Source organism: Paraphaeosphaeria sporulosa (assembly GCF_001642045.1).
Source record: "Paraphaeosphaeria sporulosa strain AP3s5-JAC2a unplaced genomic scaffold CC84scaffold_4, whole genome shotgun sequence".
Lineage (NCBI taxonomy): Eukaryota > Fungi > Ascomycota > Dothideomycetes > Pleosporales > Didymosphaeriaceae > Paraphaeosphaeria > Paraphaeosphaeria sporulosa.
Window position 1 is genome coordinate 1,724,644 of NW_017253363.1, and position 16,033 is coordinate 1,740,676.

Here is a 16,033-nt window from a genome sequence, read left to right on the forward strand (position 1 = left end):
CCGCTCGGTTGAGCTGCTAGTCCTCCGCGACGTCGGGCCACTCGAAAGTGCCTGCCAGTGCCTGTCAGTGCCTGTCTCAACCACCACGGCCCGTCAAAGACACCCAACGCCCCTCCACACCCCACTGCCAGACACGGCGCCTGCACAGAACAGCGCCCGCCCAGCCCGCTCGAGGGCATCGCTGCACCCCGACTCCCAGCCCGCACCAGCATGCTACGGCCATCGCCCTCGCGCCCCTCCGATAACGCATAAACGACCGCGGCAAGACATGGTTGTGCCATCTACCTAAGGGTGCGAGGCCACGTCGGCGCGATCTGGCGCCTGAGTCCGAATGAATCCAAACCTGCAGGACGCCCACCTTGCGGCTGCCATGGCCGACGACCCGAGTACGAGCTTGACAGCGGAAGAGGTGGAACCGAGGGCAGACGTTCCGCAATCCCACTCGCCCTCGTCCGCCGTGTGTTACATGGACGCAAACGAGGCGTCTGCGCTTGCCGTCCACGACTTTGCGCCCTTCCACGCCAACGCTCAACAAAACACCACGGTAGAGCATGGGGACAGGCCGGCAGAGGGAGGCGAGGCCGACAGCACGCCGCGCTCAGAGGTTCCCTCGGTCTCGGATGCCGTCAACGAGACGCTGCGGCACCACACCTCTTCGCTCACCGCAGAGCCCAGCTACTTCTCGCCCCAGCCGCTGCGGGTGCTGCCCTCCAAAATACCGCACACGAATCCCTCCACCGAGCCGTCGCCTACAGGTGAGGATGCTGCCCTAAACCCGCCGCGCTCGAGCAGCTTTGCGTCCTCGTGGCGGGCAAGTAGGCCGTCGCCTGCACCTTCCTCGGAAACTGACCGTCCACCGTTTCAACGCGACCTCTCGAGCGCATCGACAGCCAGCGCTGCCACGGTCCGTGCGAACTCGGTAGACGCGTCCCACGCCTACCTCCCTCCAGAGCCCCGGGACGGTCCCGTCTATCCCAATCAATCCTATGCCGCCCTCCAGTTGCAACAGCACCCGAACCAGACCCCGTACATCCTGCGCGCTAAAAGCTCGCAGCCTTCCCACCATTCGGGATATTCCATGTCGCATATCTCCACTTTTGGGCTGCCTGGCGAGCATTATCGCGGCGGCCTCATGGACACTGGCTCTCGCACCGTTGGAAACTCTCCGGCGAGCAGCCCTGGCCTCTTCAGCCCAAACGAGCCTCGACTCCGGCACAATGAACAATCCGACGACAACCTCTACTCGGGCCCCTGGCTCCATTATACGCACAGACAAGCACCAAAGGAAACGCACGTGGCCGATGTGGATGTGGACCCTATGTCCGGACGCAAGATTATCAACCACTATGAGATCCTCGACGAATTAGGCCGCGGCATGCACGGCAAGGTCAAGTTGGGGCGCGATCTTCAGAGCGGTGCTACAGTCGCAATCAAGATCATCGACCGCTACTCAAAACGCCGTCGCCTAGGGAAGAACACGAGCCATGAAGACAAGATCAAGCGGGAGATCGCCATTCTCAAGAAGGCTCGTCACGAAAACATCGTTGGCCTTCTCGAAGTCATCGATGATCCCTCTAAAAAGAAGGTCTACATCATCTTGGAACACGTCTCACTGGGTGAGGTAAAGTGGAGAAAGGAAGGTGCTAAAGAAATCTGTCTTGTAGAATGGCGCCGCATCCAGCGGGAGTCCGAAGGCATCTTCGACAACGAGAGCGCTAAGATGGAGGATGATGCTATCATCAAGCTAGCACACCAGAAACTACAACGGCAACAGCGGCGCCAGGCCAGAAAACGTAGGCTCTTGAAGATGCAAGAGACCGGGAATGAGGCTTGGAGTCTTGAGCTTGGTGGTGACTCGGAAGACGACTACTCGGACAACGAATACAGCCCTCGAGCGTCAGCACGTGAAGGCGAGAGACCTGCTAGTCGGTTGGCCTGTTCTGATCGCCAGGGATCGAGCATCAGCCAGGATGCTGCCATGGAGACTGCCTTCCGCGCTGGGACGCCTTCGGCTAACGCGCGGGAGGAGTCCTCTTCCCCGACTGGTTTAGAAGGGACAATGTATGGGGCATACGACACAGAAGCGTTCCGTGGTCGCACCCCAAGCATCGCTGGCAGCAGCTCATCGCACCTTACTAATGCCGAGGAAGAAGTTCCTGAGCATTTCCATTACGTCCCCGTCATGACGATTGAGAAAGCTCGCGCGGCGTTTCGAGACACCGTCCTCGGGCTGGAGTATCTCCACTTCCAGAATGTCATTCACCGCGACATCAAGCCTGCGAACCTACTCATGACATCCCTTGGACGGGTCAAGATCTCCGACTTTGGTGTCTCGTACCTGGGGAGTGCGCCTCGTCAGGACAGCACCGGCGACCAGTCCGAATCTGATGCACCAGAGGTCGACGAGGCCATCGAGTTGGCTAAGACAGTTGGGACGCCGGCTTTCTATGCACCCGAACTCTGCAACACTGAGCTTGACGCCGAGCCTTACAAAATCGACAAAGCCATCGATGTTTGGGCGCTTGGTGTAACATTGTATTGCCTCATCTACGGACGTGTTCCGTTCCACGATCAGAATCAATTCTTCCTGATGAAGCGCATTACCGATGACGAGCCGTACATCCCCACATATCGGCTCAAGCCTGTAGATGATAGTCCTAACTCTCGACCGAACTCGCATGGGCGCATGTTTTTGAGTTCCGGCGACAAGAGGATGGACCACGATCTCGACTACGAAGCTGTCAATGAGGACTTGCGAGACCTATTGCAGAGACTATTGATCAAGGATCCACGAAAGCGAATAACGATACCCGATATTAAGCGTCACCCCTGGCTTATGCAAGGCATCGACAATGCAGACAAATGGGTCAAGGAGACCGAGAAGCAACTTGAGGGTAACAAGATCGAAATTTCCAAGGAAGATATCGAAAAGGCCGTCGTTCCTTTCGGCGCTCTATTTGAGAAGATGCGATACACTGTCACCAAACTCAAAGACATCACCCGCAGTCTGACCCGTCGAGAGTCCAAACCACGAAACAGAGCTCAGAGCACGACTAGCGGGCAAGATGGTCCTCCTAGCCTCAGTGCAAACTCGTCGAGCAGCACTATCAGCCAGGAAGGACGCCGACCAAGTCTAGGTCCAGGCATGTCTATATACGAAGCGCTTAGCAAGTCGAGAGAATCTGAACATCCGCTTTCCCATAGCGTAACAGCAAGCCCTGATACGAGCATTCGGTCGCGGTATTTCGACGGCGCAAATTCTCGGACCGCGTCGCCGGCTCACAGCGCCGAAAGCCGTGAGCATCCGTCTCCGTTGACTTTTGGTGGGCGCCCGCGTCTCCCCGACCGTGCGCATTCCACATTGTCGTCGGCTGCTTCCATTCGCACTGTCCGCCTGGGGGAGTGGTCTGCGCAGGGCTTTCCATCATCACCGGGCATTCCACCAGCGCTGCCGGGGACCCCGACGGCTCTTGATACACCAGGTGGCTCAAACCTTAGTGGCATCTACGGCGGCATGCCGAAACGTGTAGTACATGATACAAGACCTGAGGAGAGGCGACTGATACCTCCCCGGGAGGTCAGTCGCGCAAAGTCTATCGACAGGATGTTTGGTTCGAGCGACGACCCTCATGGGATGGCCAGTCTGGCGGTAAGCACTGACTTTGCTTCTGGGACGGTTGACCAGCCGGATCTGCTCAAGGAACTCTCGCCTACTATTTTGGGCACGTCTCCTCAACTGTCGGACTTGTATACTGCTAGCCGTGCGGAAAGGGCTTCATCGCGACAGTCTTCATTGTCGTCAATGTCGTCACGTCTGCACAAGTCCTGGGCTGCCAACAATGAGCTAGAAGTTGGACCTTCCCTAGATCTTGCGCCAATTATTGCAGCCCCGCCTGCGACTCAAGAAACATCGGAAGACAGGTTCAACAGGGCCAAAGACGAATTTCTTCGCCGAAGGCTCAGAGAGGCGGAGCTTGAACGGCAAAGAGCCAACTTAAATTCCTCTCAACGACCTCCATCTGCTCAGAGCCAGATCGAGTGTCCTCCAAGCCCTGATGATGAAATTTTCCTTCAACGCCACCACAAAGTCGAAGAGTTCCTCAGCCAGCAGCATGTGCAGCAGCCGCCATACGCAACTAGTCCCGTCACCAGACCAGTCATGACTCCAGCCCAGATGAGACCAATCGCATCAAGCTCGTCAGAAGAGCAGTTCACCTGCATATCGCAGTCTACTTCAAACCCGTCGGTCCCTTCAGTGGCTTCGGCAACGTCGTCGCTGGCCTTGGATGAACATGCAATGTCTAAGATGACACCTGCAGCTTCTGGCAGCTCCATTCATATCAACCAATTCAACACGCCAACTGACGACCCAGCTGGCTATGACGGAGACCATGCTGTCGAGAGCGAAGACGAAGACTCAGAGGAGGAGTTTCTAGTCATGGGGAAAAAGAAGCCTGCGCCTAAGCCTTCACGAAGCGAATCCATTACCAATGCCGAGCTTGCCCGGGCAAATGTTCGTAAAGAACTCGGATATCGACGTCGCTCGAACCGCAGCGGGAGTAACGGCACGGTGAAGAAGGTTCCACCGCCGGGCATCGACTGATCCACTTGGTCCACCCACCCATGCCGATCCACTTGGGCTGCTGCGTTACTACCCATACTTATTTCCAGTTACTGATCCACATGTACGACTACCGTCTCATACTATCCTGGTCACAAACACATATACCCGTCGAGTTCGGTTTCCACATTGTTATCGCATATACCAGGAGTCAGCAGTCGTCGCATGTACCAAAAAAAACACGTTTATAACATGTATTCCCCCCAACCATGGCGGTCGCGGGTCGCCGTGCCTCTGCGAGGTGCAACCGCAAGGGTTTCTTACAGAACAACATGGGGCGGCGCACTTTTCGACACATCGTATCTCCATCTGCGCGCTTTCTTGCCCTTCATTTCCGGCGGTCTTTGTAATGTCTGATTTTTCCTTTCTTGTTTCTTTTGGCTTTGCATGTGCATATGGATTGGCGCGTGTTGTTTCATGATGTCGGGACGACGTGTGCTTTGTATACCTTTGATGAGGGATAAATGGCGAGGTTGGGCAACCGGGGGTTGCGCGTGTTAGATATATCATGGGATGGGACGGACGAAACTCTCTACTTTGATGGTGGGGTGAGATGCATAATGATGAGATGAGACGAAGTGGACTGGGTTCAGCTGTATATATGCCGTTCTGTGATTTGTCTTATCCTGCCTTGGTTGTGTATGCATGCCCTTGAGTAAGACCAACCCAGACTCTTGACCGAATGAATAACATGCATTCTGAACCAGCCATCATTTTCAACTTATACCCGTCACTCAATACGCGGATTAGATTGAAGCGGATCGGCGCTTTCCTGCAGAGTGTACACCAGCTCCATCTTCGCAATCGTCACTGCTGACTGGTTCCAACACTCTCACAACGTGTTCACTTCAGCACCTTCACATTCAATTTTTATAATCTCTTCTTGACGAACGGATTACTTCTAATTATACAGGATTGATAGATGACTGCTAGGAGCGAATGTCTCAAAGCAACAAAGCGAGTGCATTGGCAGGTGCGAAGACCGCCAGGGTATCATGACACGTACCTCCAACTGTCGCCCAGAACTTCCTTCTTCGACGGTTCCACCTCAGGATCGGTTTCGCTATCAAGTGAGAATCTCCGAGTCCCATGCTCACTCGTAGTAACCTAGGTGCTTCTGCCCATAGAACCTCATCATTGGATACCGCGTCACCTGCCTGGGCCACTCCATATAATGTCTCAACCCAGGAGGCACGTTCTTGTAAATTCCGTCGACCCATCCTAGCACGGAGGTTGGTGCATCGATACCCTGGAATCCTACCCTTTCGAGCATCAAAATCGGCGTCAACACAGCTTGCAGCGCGATAAAATGGCCTAACAGAATCTGAGCGACACTATTATTTGGATCGATGAAAGACTGAAACTCGTCGTGCGTCCATCGCGATGGGATGTTATACAGTTGGACAAAAGTAGTATACGCTTGGATCGGTCTGTCGTAGGCGTTCTCCACTGTTCGGATCAACGCATCCCAGAACATCCTCTCCCAGTCGGTCATATTGAGCAACTCGATATCGTGGATCGATAAAGCGGCAAGATCCAGGTCATCTCGGTCCACAAAATTCTGCTGCGACGCGCACATACGTGTTCGCATCGTCGCAAGATGCCCATCTTCCCGAAATGCCTGGATTGGTCAGCTTCTGTCTGCTACAATACCTGCCCGAGAATGGAATTGCACACGAAATAAGGACTCACGTGAAAGGCCGAATCGACGGTGTCCAGCGTGCCCTCCAAGGCGATTAGATTGCAACCCCTCACCATGGTCAGGAACTCTAGGAGACCATCCTGAAGATGGCTTGACTGGAATGCGAGTGCCAACGCCGCCGCCATTCTCGCATCACGCTCGTTCCTCGTCTTCGGCGGCACTGACAGCGCTTCGTTCAATGCCTTGACTGCCAGTATCCGATGCGATATAGCCTCTTCAGCAACATTGGCACTTGACACTGCGTCCAGGTGCGATGCCGCCAGTGCGAGAATCGAATGAATCAGGTACTCATACTGCAGATATCAGCACTGATTCAATGGAGGACTGAATATCTGCGTGCACCACTGTTGCGTCGAATATCATCATGACGCAGGAGGCAACCCTAGGGGTCTTGAAGCAGACATGACTTACATTGTGTGCGAAGCTTGGTATCACGGTGATCCATATCTTGTCCGCTCCTACCGGCAGATGAGGATACGCCGTGATCAAAAAGTGGTGGAACAGGCGCATATCCGCCATAGTCTACCTTACACGTCAGATGCTGCCGCGCAACGCAAGACATCTGGATCACTCACGAACACGCCAGGCGTTGAGCGCAAATTCACCATCTCCTGGGGATTTGGAGACAGCTGTGATCGCTGCGTTGTCTGAATGATATTTGCTGGATACTCGCAGCGTAACCCTGCCTTGATGCAGTGGTTGCATTCCGGATGTTTCTCATTACACTTGATTCTACGTCGCTTGCAGTTGTAGCAGCCTCGTCTAGACTTGGTGTGGCCCTTCCTCGGGATCGGTTTGCGAGGCTGAGGAGGCGGTTGTTGGCTCTCTTCTCGGCTGTTGCTTCGACTGCGAATCTCAGGGCAAGTATCTGGCGAACTGTTCGAAGAGCCGTCGGAATGGTCCATGGGTTGGCGATCAGGCAGCGATGGCAGCGACATGGGAGATCTCAACATGCGTAAGGCTGCAAACAGCCTTCCCCTGCGCGATATATACAGCCCGCACGACTGGCACGCACCAACTTGCGAGAAAATTTGGGGGCTTAGACCGGAGATGTGGAGCACCTCCACGAGGGGGTGGGTAGCTCTCTTTGGGACCCAGGGGAGATGAGGTGGAATGCCCAGCTGAGTCACAGCCTTGCTCGTATTCCGACGAATAGGAGTCTTTCTGCCACCGATCTGTCGGCCGCGCGACGGGCCTGGGGTTTTTAGCACGGCAAGATACAGCTCACCGGAACGCAGCCGACGTAGCGGGTTGAAGGCTGAGCCGACACTGCGTCAACTTGCAGCACGCCGGCGTACACCACGTGAGAGGCAGAACTCAAGGCTGCCATTCGACGCGTCTTCTGCTTCTTTCGTATTCCTGCTGTTGAAAATGGCACTGTGCAACAAAACAGCAGTTTCAGTACGCGCCCCTCACGTCCGACTGTCGCAGGCTATTTTTGCGCTGCTGAAAAGACAAGCCTCGCCAAGCTCTGGGAGATGTGCGATGATAGGCCTAGGAGCACGACTCCGCATCCCCAAAAGGGCGCGCAACGAGCATATGAGGTCATTCGTGGACTTGAAGACAACCAGCACGAAGTAATAATATCTCGAGCTGAAAAGCAAAGACGGCGCATCCGCTGCATCGGTACGCGTCGGTGATGCGGTCGCAGGCACGCTGTCCATCGGATTCAATTAATTTCAAGGCAACCGGGCGATCTTGGACAGGGCCAAGTGAACTAGACCGTTCTTGACAGGATTGGCGGAACGCTCCCCGACTGCCGGGTGTACGCGATCACACGTGCTGCCGTTGTTGCTGCTATATCTGGCTTCGATACGAGCTGTTACTATTACCAGTTCCTTGTCCGACCTCGCCGTCTTGAACAGTACCAGCTACGAGACCCTTTGATGCTGTTGTTGCACAAGAGCCTATCGTTCATCCGAGGTATATCAGAATGCCACTACTCGTTTCCAGCACCTGCGGAAGAAACACGGCTTGATCTTTATTCTAGGTTCTGGTCGAGATTAGAAACATTCAGGATTTCCAGGGCATCTTCTGTTGCAGCAGGAGTCGCTCACCCATGGGATCGTCAGGGTCCTTCTGAGCTCCCACGATGCACTAGCATTTCTAGTAGGATACCTCGAACACCAACTGTGCGCCTGGCTAGGCGAATTCTAACGATGACCTGGACGCGCAAAATGAAATTTGGGACGCGCCATTACTGACATCAATAACATCGAGTCACATCGAGTCACAAGCCCTTTCGTGACTGGACAAACGACCAAGCAAACACTGCCTCGATACGGCGGAGTAGGCATCGGCAAGAGCTGCTTTTGTCTCCAATGCAGGGCAGTCGGAGCACGGTGAAGACGGCCGCCGCGATACGAGAACTTTGCCATTCGAAATGCATGGGACCTGGCGTGACACCAACGTTATGCAGAAATTATGCACGTATGGATGGTCGTCTTTTCTAGAAGGGTGACGCAGCGGCTGCCTATTGTATGCATTCTCGCCGTTTCTAACGGTGAACCGGTAGACATTTTTGGCCACGACACGGAACGCGCAATCACGAGTCACATGCGCGTTGAAGGGTCTCCGTACCCGCAAGCCCTACAGCATTTTCCTCACGGCATTAATTTGTCTTTTCATCGTGGATTGCTTGTGAACTTTCAAGCCATCGGGTCATACCTGAGGCTGGGCATGCACTTGAGAAAAAACGCATGCGGTGGGGTTGCATATCGCAGGATCCGCAACCCTGCTATGGGTTGCATGCGTTGGGTGAGCGGTGGTTGCACGACGGCAGGGGGAGAGAAGGTCTAGAATCGGGGTGGGGTCGATGCATACGGGAGCTCTTGCTGCTGTTTCACTCCAACATCGTCGGCGTGATTGCTTCGCAGTTCACTGAGCGAAGAAGCAACGTACAATCCAATTTCCGCGTTGCGGATCTGCATCAATACTGGAGACGTCTCAGAAGGTCTGGTCACGGTGTCTCGACTGAAGCTGCGTATGCGCCTTCCCTCTTGTAGAAGGTGGGTCACTACTATGTCTTGTCTTCTCCACAATATCTTCCAGCGCCCCCGCATCCGCAGTCAACAATTCCTATAATTACTCCTGTCGTGATTTGGCAAACATTCCTCAACCTTTGATAATATGGATGTATTGAACAACAATCCGTGGTAACTCTGTCAATTTACTTCTTCCACTATAGCACTGCTGCCTGCAGCACGTGGAAACAAACTGGGAAAAGCAAGGATCTCTGGACGGAGATCTAGTTCGCCATGCTTTGTGCTACCTGCATTGGAATGGTTCTGAAGCCATCTTTCGAACCCCAACCACACCATGCTAGCTTTGACGTTGTGGTAAAAGCTGCGCAAGCCGGATGCAAGATTTGCAAAAGCTTGCTACTGTGGCGCGAACAATTTGGCCCAGACGAGGCGGGTGAGAAAGAAACAGAGAGCTTCAACACGTACAACTGCTCTGGCATGGACAACATCACTTTCCAAGGACAGGCTTCGTGGCTGGGCAAGGGCACTATTGTTTTACAAAGATTAGAGTCACAATGTCCCCAGGAGACACCACCTTGGTGGATAGACCTATTGAAAGATGTCAAAACGGATCTGAACGATGAGCCATGGCGTGTTCGACCGGATCAGTTTCTCGGAAGAAATATCGCACCCAATACTGGAGACGTGGAGGTCTCCAGACAGGCGCTGGACTGGCTTGACAAATGCAAAAATGAACACTCGTTTTGCCAGCAAGTAGAGAGCGTACGAGAACAGAATTTTCTGCCACCAAGACTGATTGAGATTCCTCAGGACGAGCTGTCAGGTTGTCGTCTGGTTGATACGAAGCCAGAGGTAGGTGCCTACAAATATGTCGCCTTGTAAGCAATGACCCCACTATGTAAAAAAGGAATACTTACCATATTGGAACCTCAGAAGTCATTGCTGGGGCAAAAATCCGTCTTTCCTGAATCTGACTGCGTCCAACGAGGCCCAGCTGCGACAGTGCATTTCAATGGCAGACCTACCCAAAAGCTTTCGCGAGGCCATCCAGACGTGCAAGCGACTTGGGATTTACTACATATGGATTGACAGCTTATGTATTCTGCAATCTGGCTCTGGCTCGAATGAAGATTGGCAATACCATACTACCCTCATGGGCGAGGTCTACGCAAATTGCGAGCTTAATATTGCCGTCGCTCGCGCTTCTGATGCAAGCCAAGGTTGTTACGTTGATCGAGACGCACATTTCCTGCAGACGGCTTACATCTACGAAAGGAGTGGAGTCTTGCCTGACACCAAGGACCCTTTAGATGCATGGATTCAAGCGTCGCAGGAGACACGTGTCGAGGCCAGCCTCACTGTGGTCTATGATGCTGAGAATGATGGCTTCGCGGGTCCTTCGTCGCATCATCCACTTAACAGACGTGGGTGGGTCTTTCAAGAACGACTGATGTCACCGCGTACATTACACTTCGGCATGGACCGAGTCATTTGGGAGTGTCTTGACAAGGCTTGCAATGAGTATTTTCCCACGGGCGTCCCTAACTACCGTTATACTTTTCCTGGCCGAGAAGTCCACAAACCCTCGCTTGCCAGGCTGATCCTCAAATCGGGGCCGTCCATTTATTGGGATGAAGACGAGTTCGATTCTATGCATTACAGATGGAACAAGCTTGTCGAAGCGTACAGCAAGACTGACTTGACGTATCCGACCAAGGATAAATTAGCGGCAATCGCTGCTATTGCAAAGCGATTTGGTCAGTTTCTGCCGGATCGGTACGTGGCTGGCCTGTTCCTCTTGCCGTCATCGTCGTCATCGCAACTTCCCGACCCGCACCCAGTTGATTATGATCGCGCTATTTCTCCTGGTGGGCCTCGCTATGACTACCGGTCTACACCTCTTTTTCGACTTGCCTGGCACACGCTTTCAGAGACAAGTAAGAGGTATCGCGAGGACGACGAAACGTGGGAGTCTGTATTCATCGACACTGGACCCTACTCACTGATACAGAGCCCGTCTTGGTAAGTCCAGAGCAATATTTGAACTCCAGTTCAGAATCCCTCAATAACACAATCATGTAGGAGCTGGGCAAGCCTAAACTGCGAAATTTCCATCGCAGGCTATCCATACACCTATGATCTCGCTCGAATAGACGACATAAGCGTCGAGCTTGCTAATCCTGACGATCCGTACGGCCAAGTCGCGGCTGCAGAGATTACCTTGACGGGTCCGACATCGGAAATCGATGCATCGGCGTGGCAGGACCACCTTCGTAACCAAAGCCAGAACAACACATATAGGAAAGAGAAATCAATGCAACAACACAACGACGAGACTCTTACAGCGATGTTCCTTACAAGTGGTGGAAGTGAGGGTTACAACGCTACGTGTGGGTTACTTCTCACAAGGCAGGATGCAGAGACGTGGAGACGTGTTGGGTATGTTGAGCTTATGGATCGTGAGGGCAAGTGTTTGGATCAAGGGACGGTGACGAAGACGATGCGAATTGTATGATGTCGTATTCCAGTCGCGTCAGAATCGTACCTGCCGAAACCGGCGTTGTTGTTCTGTGGCTCTTTCATGCTGTGTATTCAGCGGCATCTGGTCTACCATACGTCCACCCAGTGACGCTTCCACGATATGGCGATTTAGCGGGATTGTGCTCGAGAGTTGGTCACGGGTTTGAAAACTTGGTCGGAGGATCGCAACGGTAGGTAACGTTGGAGTTGCAGGATCGACAGGGTCAATTCAGCCAGTAGTAACACGACCCCGCATCGTACCACTCAATCAGGCAGGAGCCATATCAGGTGTGACGTCCTACGGTACCTGCGATCCCCAGTGAACATCTCTGATAAAGCACCGATGGTTCTTGATACTCTAGTCCGGTCACTCTTTCGCTTTTGCCTTTCGCAACAGCACGGTCACCATGTTTCGTCGCTGGCTCTGGAACACACTGGCGCTCTTGTGTGTCTTTATTCCCGTAGAGGCAAGGAGCTTTCCGAAACGTACGCATAGCTCCGATGTGCTGGAATATGTCAATCCGTTGATCGGGAGTCAGGCGGGGGGGAATGTTTTTGCTGGTGCAACGTTACCTTATGGCATGGTGAAAGGTAAGTAAACAATCCAGTAGCATAGATTGGCAGGAGGATGCTTTCCCATACTTACGAATGCTTGAGAACGAAATGACTATTTTCGGGGACTGTACATGTATCGATAAGATGGGATATGCACTTTGCTTTTGCACTTGAGCCACTTAGACCAGGCTACTTATAATTACTAATGCCTTTCCCAGTTTCCCCGGACGTCAACGGCGAAAACACAGGAGGATTCTCAACAGACGGATCGCAAATCACTGGTTTTTCAGCACTCCACGACTCAGGGACAGGCGGCAATCCTAGTCTCGGCAACTTCCCAATCTTTCCTCAAATTTGCTCCAGCGACGATGTCAACACCTGCAAGTTTCCCATAGGAGCGAGGGCCATCAATTACACCAATGGCTCCATCATTGCGAAACCCGGCCACTTTGGTGTTACGCTTGAAAATGGTATCAAGGCTGATATGACCGTGTCTGAGCATGCTGCACTCTTTGAATTTGATTTCTCCGGGAACTCAAATGGGAACGGGAGCGGTGATCCGTTGATCATGCTGGACCTCACCGACCTCTGGGCTAGTAGACAAAATGCATCAATCAGCGTGGAGGCAGAGGATGGAAATGAAGGAGGAAGAGTAAAAGGACACGGAACGTTCTTGCCCAGCTTTGGCGCGGGATCGTACGTCGCGTACTTCTGTCTGGACCTGAGTGGTGGTACCGTCAAAGATTCTGGTGTATGGGTGAACAATAGGGCCGGTACTGAACCGAAGGATCTACACGTCACGCGTGGTTTCAATTTGTTTTACCTCGAAGCTGGAGGCTTTGTCCGGTTCAAAGGACCACTGTCAGGGCCGATATCTGCAAGAATGGGCATCAGTTTCATCAGCACTGAACAGGCCTGCAGAAACGCAGAGGAAGAAATTCCAGGTCCAGACTTTGATTTCGATGGCCTCGTGAGCAAAGCACAAGACGCATGGAGAAGAAAGCTCTCCCCAATCTCGATCGAGTCCGGTGGAGCCGACGAAAGCATGCTCGCTAGTTTTTGGAGCGCTGTCTACCGTACCATGATCTCGCCGCAAGACTACACCGGCGAGAACCCGCATTGGACTTCATCAGAGCCATATTTCGACAGCTTCTACTGCCTATGGGATATGTGGCGGGTGCAACTACCTTTTCTAACTATCATGGATCCTTTGCAACAGTCGCGCATTGTCAGAAGCCTTCTGGATATCTACAAGCACCGCGGCTGGCTCCCCGACTGCAGCATGAGCACATGCAAGGGGTGGACACAAGGCGGATCCGACGCGGACAACGTGCTTGTTGACGCGTACGTCAAGAACCTTACCAACATTGACTGGGACCTTGCCTACGATGCGATAGTCAACGACGCGGAAAACGAGCCACTTGAGTGGAGCATAGAGGGCCGCGGTGGGCTTGCGTCGTGGAAGCGGCTAAATTATATACCGTACCTAGACTTCGATCCCAACGGTTTTGGCACAAATTCTAGGAGCATATCGCGGACACTGGAGTACTCGTACAATGACTTCGCCCTTGCGACTCTGGCGAAGGGCTTGGGCAAAGATACGTACGCGAAATATATTGGTCGTGCGCAAAATTGGCAGAACTTGTTCAAGGCTGATCAGACATCGGATATAAATGGGACTGATACAGGATTCACGGGTTTCTTCCAGGTAAAATTCTTCACAATACGCCAAGTAAGACCGCTAACTTTGCGATAGCCAAAGTATCTGAATGGGACATGGGTGAGTGAGTAGCTTCGCTGCAGCGATTGACACTGACTTCATTCGCGCATATAGGGCTACCAGGACCCGGTCGCTTGCAGTCCGCTGGCAGACTTTTGCTCACTGACAAGCAATCCGAGCGAGACGTTTGAGAGCAGTGCATGGGAATATATGTTTGTGAGTAATCTAGGGCATACCCCACCACTGCGTTCTAACCTGCCGGCGTAGTTCGTACCACACGACATTGCTAAGATCATCGAGCTACTCGGCGGTGAAGAAACGTTCCTCAAGCGCCTTGATTTCTTCCACACCTCTGGACTTGCAGATATCGGTAACGAACCTGTGTTTCTAACGGTCTATATGCCGCACTATGCAGGCCGCCCCGGGCTCAGTGCGAAGAGGGTCCATTACTGTACGTTGATTGGCCTGCTTGTGCGTGTAGCATTTCGTTTATTGACGCCGTCTAGACATACCCTCTCGCTTCAACTCCTCTCTCGCTGGTCTTCCCGGCAACGACGATTCTGGTGCCATGGCATCCTTCACCCTGTTCTCCACGATCGGCCTTTTCCCTAATCCTGGCCAGAACGTGTACTTCATCATTCCGCCTTTCTTCGAATCTGTCAGCATTACTTCACCGGCTACCAATAAGACCTCAACGATAAAGAATACCAACTTCGACAAGGAGTACCAGAATATCTATATTCAGAGCGCTAAGCTGAACGGTGAGGACTACAGCAAGAACTGGATAGGACACGAGTTCTTCACCGAGGGGTGGACGCTCGAACTAGTTCTCGGGAGTGAGGAAAGTGAGTGGGGTACCAAGATGGAGGATAGACCACCGAGTCTTTCAGATGCGACTGGAAGCATAGGTTATCTGACTTAGGGAAGATCAAAAGTAGATAGACCGCTCCGTACAAGATATAATTCACGTGCAGTCGGCGACACTGACACACCTCTTCACCATCCTCCCTCAGGTCCCTCTCCAAGCTCACCTTCTACAGCATACATGATGTCGGTCCTCATAGTGTATTTCGTTCCCCGTTCAACGTCCTGTCCAGAGTGAAGAAGCCCTTCATGCTGAAAGATCAGCACACGCCCACACTTCGGCAGGACGTGCAAATCCAGTTCCGGGTCCATAAACCGATTGTGAAACGTCGTCGCGCCGCCTTTCAGCTGCGCCTTACCGTCTTTTCCAACAGCGTCATTCAGGTACAAATGAAGCGTGAAGAACGACCGCTCAGTCCCAATTGGCGTGATGTACATGCCATCTTCATGCGCTACCAAATGCTCAGCACCCCACACGCAATCGCTCGTCCCGTCGCATACATACCTTTAAAATACTCTCCACCAACGTACTTCAGGAATCGAGCACGCTCATTCAGCCTCGTAGCAACCCACGTAACATCCCTCCTCCCCCACCCCGTGACATCCGGCCAGTCCTTGATCTCCAGAATCTCGGGCACATCACGCAGAATCCTGGCCCAGAGCTTCTCCATAAGCTCCCTGCTGTCCCAGATGATACGGCCGCACTTGCGCACTTCTTCGTACAGCTCTTGCTGCCCGTCGCCGACGTTGATCATCGCGCGTTCCCACCGGCCGGCGGTCGTGGCTTCGGCGAGGGAGATTAGTTGACTGCACTCTTCAGAGGATAGCAAGCCATCGAGTACGACGGCGTACATGCCGGCGTATGCGGGGATTCCTTCTTTGGCGAAGTCGATGGTCGTCTTTTTGAGGGCGGGCGCTGGGCCGGAGAGGAAGCCCTCTGGTAGCTTGTGTGACGCCATACTAATAGTAATTTGGGCTTTTATTATTATTTTTTAAAAGACGTAGAGGTGTTTCCGTGGGACTTTAAAGGCTTCTCGCGTTCAGGCAGTGATGCTCAGCCTGTATGC

The 16,033-nt window shown here is 53.1% G+C and overlaps 5 protein-coding genes across 5 annotated transcripts; 3 read left to right on the forward strand and 2 right to left on the reverse strand.

The window, feature by feature from the left end:
• Window positions 1–466: 466 nt before the first annotated feature.
• CC84DRAFT_1143559 (kinase-like protein) lies at window positions 467–4,603 on the forward strand (the record flags this gene model as incomplete). The annotated part of the gene is made up of 1 exon (XM_018176418.1): window positions 467–4,603. One exon carries the CDS (start codon window positions 467–469, stop codon window positions 4,601–4,603), a length of 4,137 nt encoding a protein of 1,378 aa, XP_018037559.1.
• Window positions 4,604–5,714: 1,111 nt separating this feature from the next.
• Window positions 5,715–7,261, reverse strand: CC84DRAFT_1216187 (uncharacterized protein; the record flags this gene model as incomplete). Its single annotated transcript, XM_018182779.1, has 4 exons — window positions 5,715–6,242; window positions 6,314–6,616; window positions 6,735–6,845; window positions 6,899–7,261. The coding sequence occupies 4 exons, from the start codon at window positions 7,259–7,261 to the stop codon at window positions 5,715–5,717; spliced, it is 1,305 nt and encodes a 434-aa protein (XP_018037560.1).
• A 2,158-nt stretch (window positions 7,262–9,419) lies between these two features.
• CC84DRAFT_1258364 (HET-domain-containing protein) lies at window positions 9,420–11,867 on the forward strand. The gene is made up of 3 exons (XM_018184821.1): window positions 9,420–10,185; window positions 10,241–11,329; window positions 11,390–11,867. The coding sequence occupies exons 1-3, from the start codon at window positions 9,581–9,583 to the stop codon at window positions 11,820–11,822; spliced, it is 2,127 nt and encodes a 708-aa protein (XP_018037561.1). The 5' UTR covers window positions 9,420–9,580; the 3' UTR covers window positions 11,823–11,867.
• A 161-nt stretch (window positions 11,868–12,028) lies between these two features.
• CC84DRAFT_642624 (alpha-1,2-mannosidase family protein-like protein) lies at window positions 12,029–15,120 on the forward strand. The gene is made up of 6 exons (XM_018186990.1): window positions 12,029–12,418; window positions 12,601–14,090; window positions 14,139–14,162; window positions 14,217–14,318; window positions 14,370–14,553; window positions 14,609–15,120. The coding sequence occupies exons 1-6, from the start codon at window positions 12,235–12,237 to the stop codon at window positions 15,022–15,024; spliced, it is 2,400 nt and encodes a 799-aa protein (XP_018037562.1). The 5' UTR covers window positions 12,029–12,234; the 3' UTR covers window positions 15,025–15,120.
• Window positions 14,867–16,004, reverse strand: CC84DRAFT_1163419 (uncharacterized protein). Its single transcript, XM_018178258.1, has 2 exons — window positions 15,472–16,004; window positions 14,867–15,418 (listed from the first exon to the last, which is right to left on the reverse strand). The coding sequence occupies exons 1-2, from the start codon at window positions 15,923–15,925 to the stop codon at window positions 15,099–15,101; spliced, it is 774 nt and encodes a 257-aa protein (XP_018037563.1). The 5' UTR covers window positions 15,926–16,004; the 3' UTR covers window positions 14,867–15,098.
• Window positions 16,005–16,033: the final 29 nt, after the last annotated feature.

Coding starts and splice junctions, on each gene's coding strand:
- CC84DRAFT_642624 (XM_018186990.1), top strand. CDS start 12,235: ATGTTTCGTCGCTGGCTCTGGAACACACTGGCGCTCTTGTGTGTCTTT. Junction 12,419..12,600: donor ACCTTATGGCATGGTGAAAG/GTAAGTAAACAA, acceptor TGCCTTTCCCAG/TTTCCCCGGACGTCAACGGC. Junction 14,163..14,216: donor AGTATCTGAATGGGACATGG/GTGAGTGAGTAG, acceptor TCGCGCATATAG/GGCTACCAGGACCCGGTCGC.
- CC84DRAFT_1163419 (XM_018178258.1), bottom strand. CDS start 15,925: ATGGCGTCACACAAGCTACCAGAGGGCTTCCTCTCCGGCCCAGCGCCC. Junction 15,419..15,471: donor TGGTGGAGAGTATTTTAAAG/GTATGTATGCGA, acceptor AGCATTTGGTAG/CGCATGAAGATGGCATGTAC.
- CC84DRAFT_1258364 (XM_018184821.1), top strand. CDS start 9,581: ATGCTTTGTGCTACCTGCATTGGAATGGTTCTGAAGCCATCTTTCGAA. Junction 10,186..10,240: donor GCCTACAAATATGTCGCCTT/GTAAGCAATGAC, acceptor TTGGAACCTCAG/AAGTCATTGCTGGGGCAAAA. Junction 11,330..11,389: donor CTGATACAGAGCCCGTCTTG/GTAAGTCCAGAG, acceptor ACAATCATGTAG/GAGCTGGGCAAGCCTAAACT.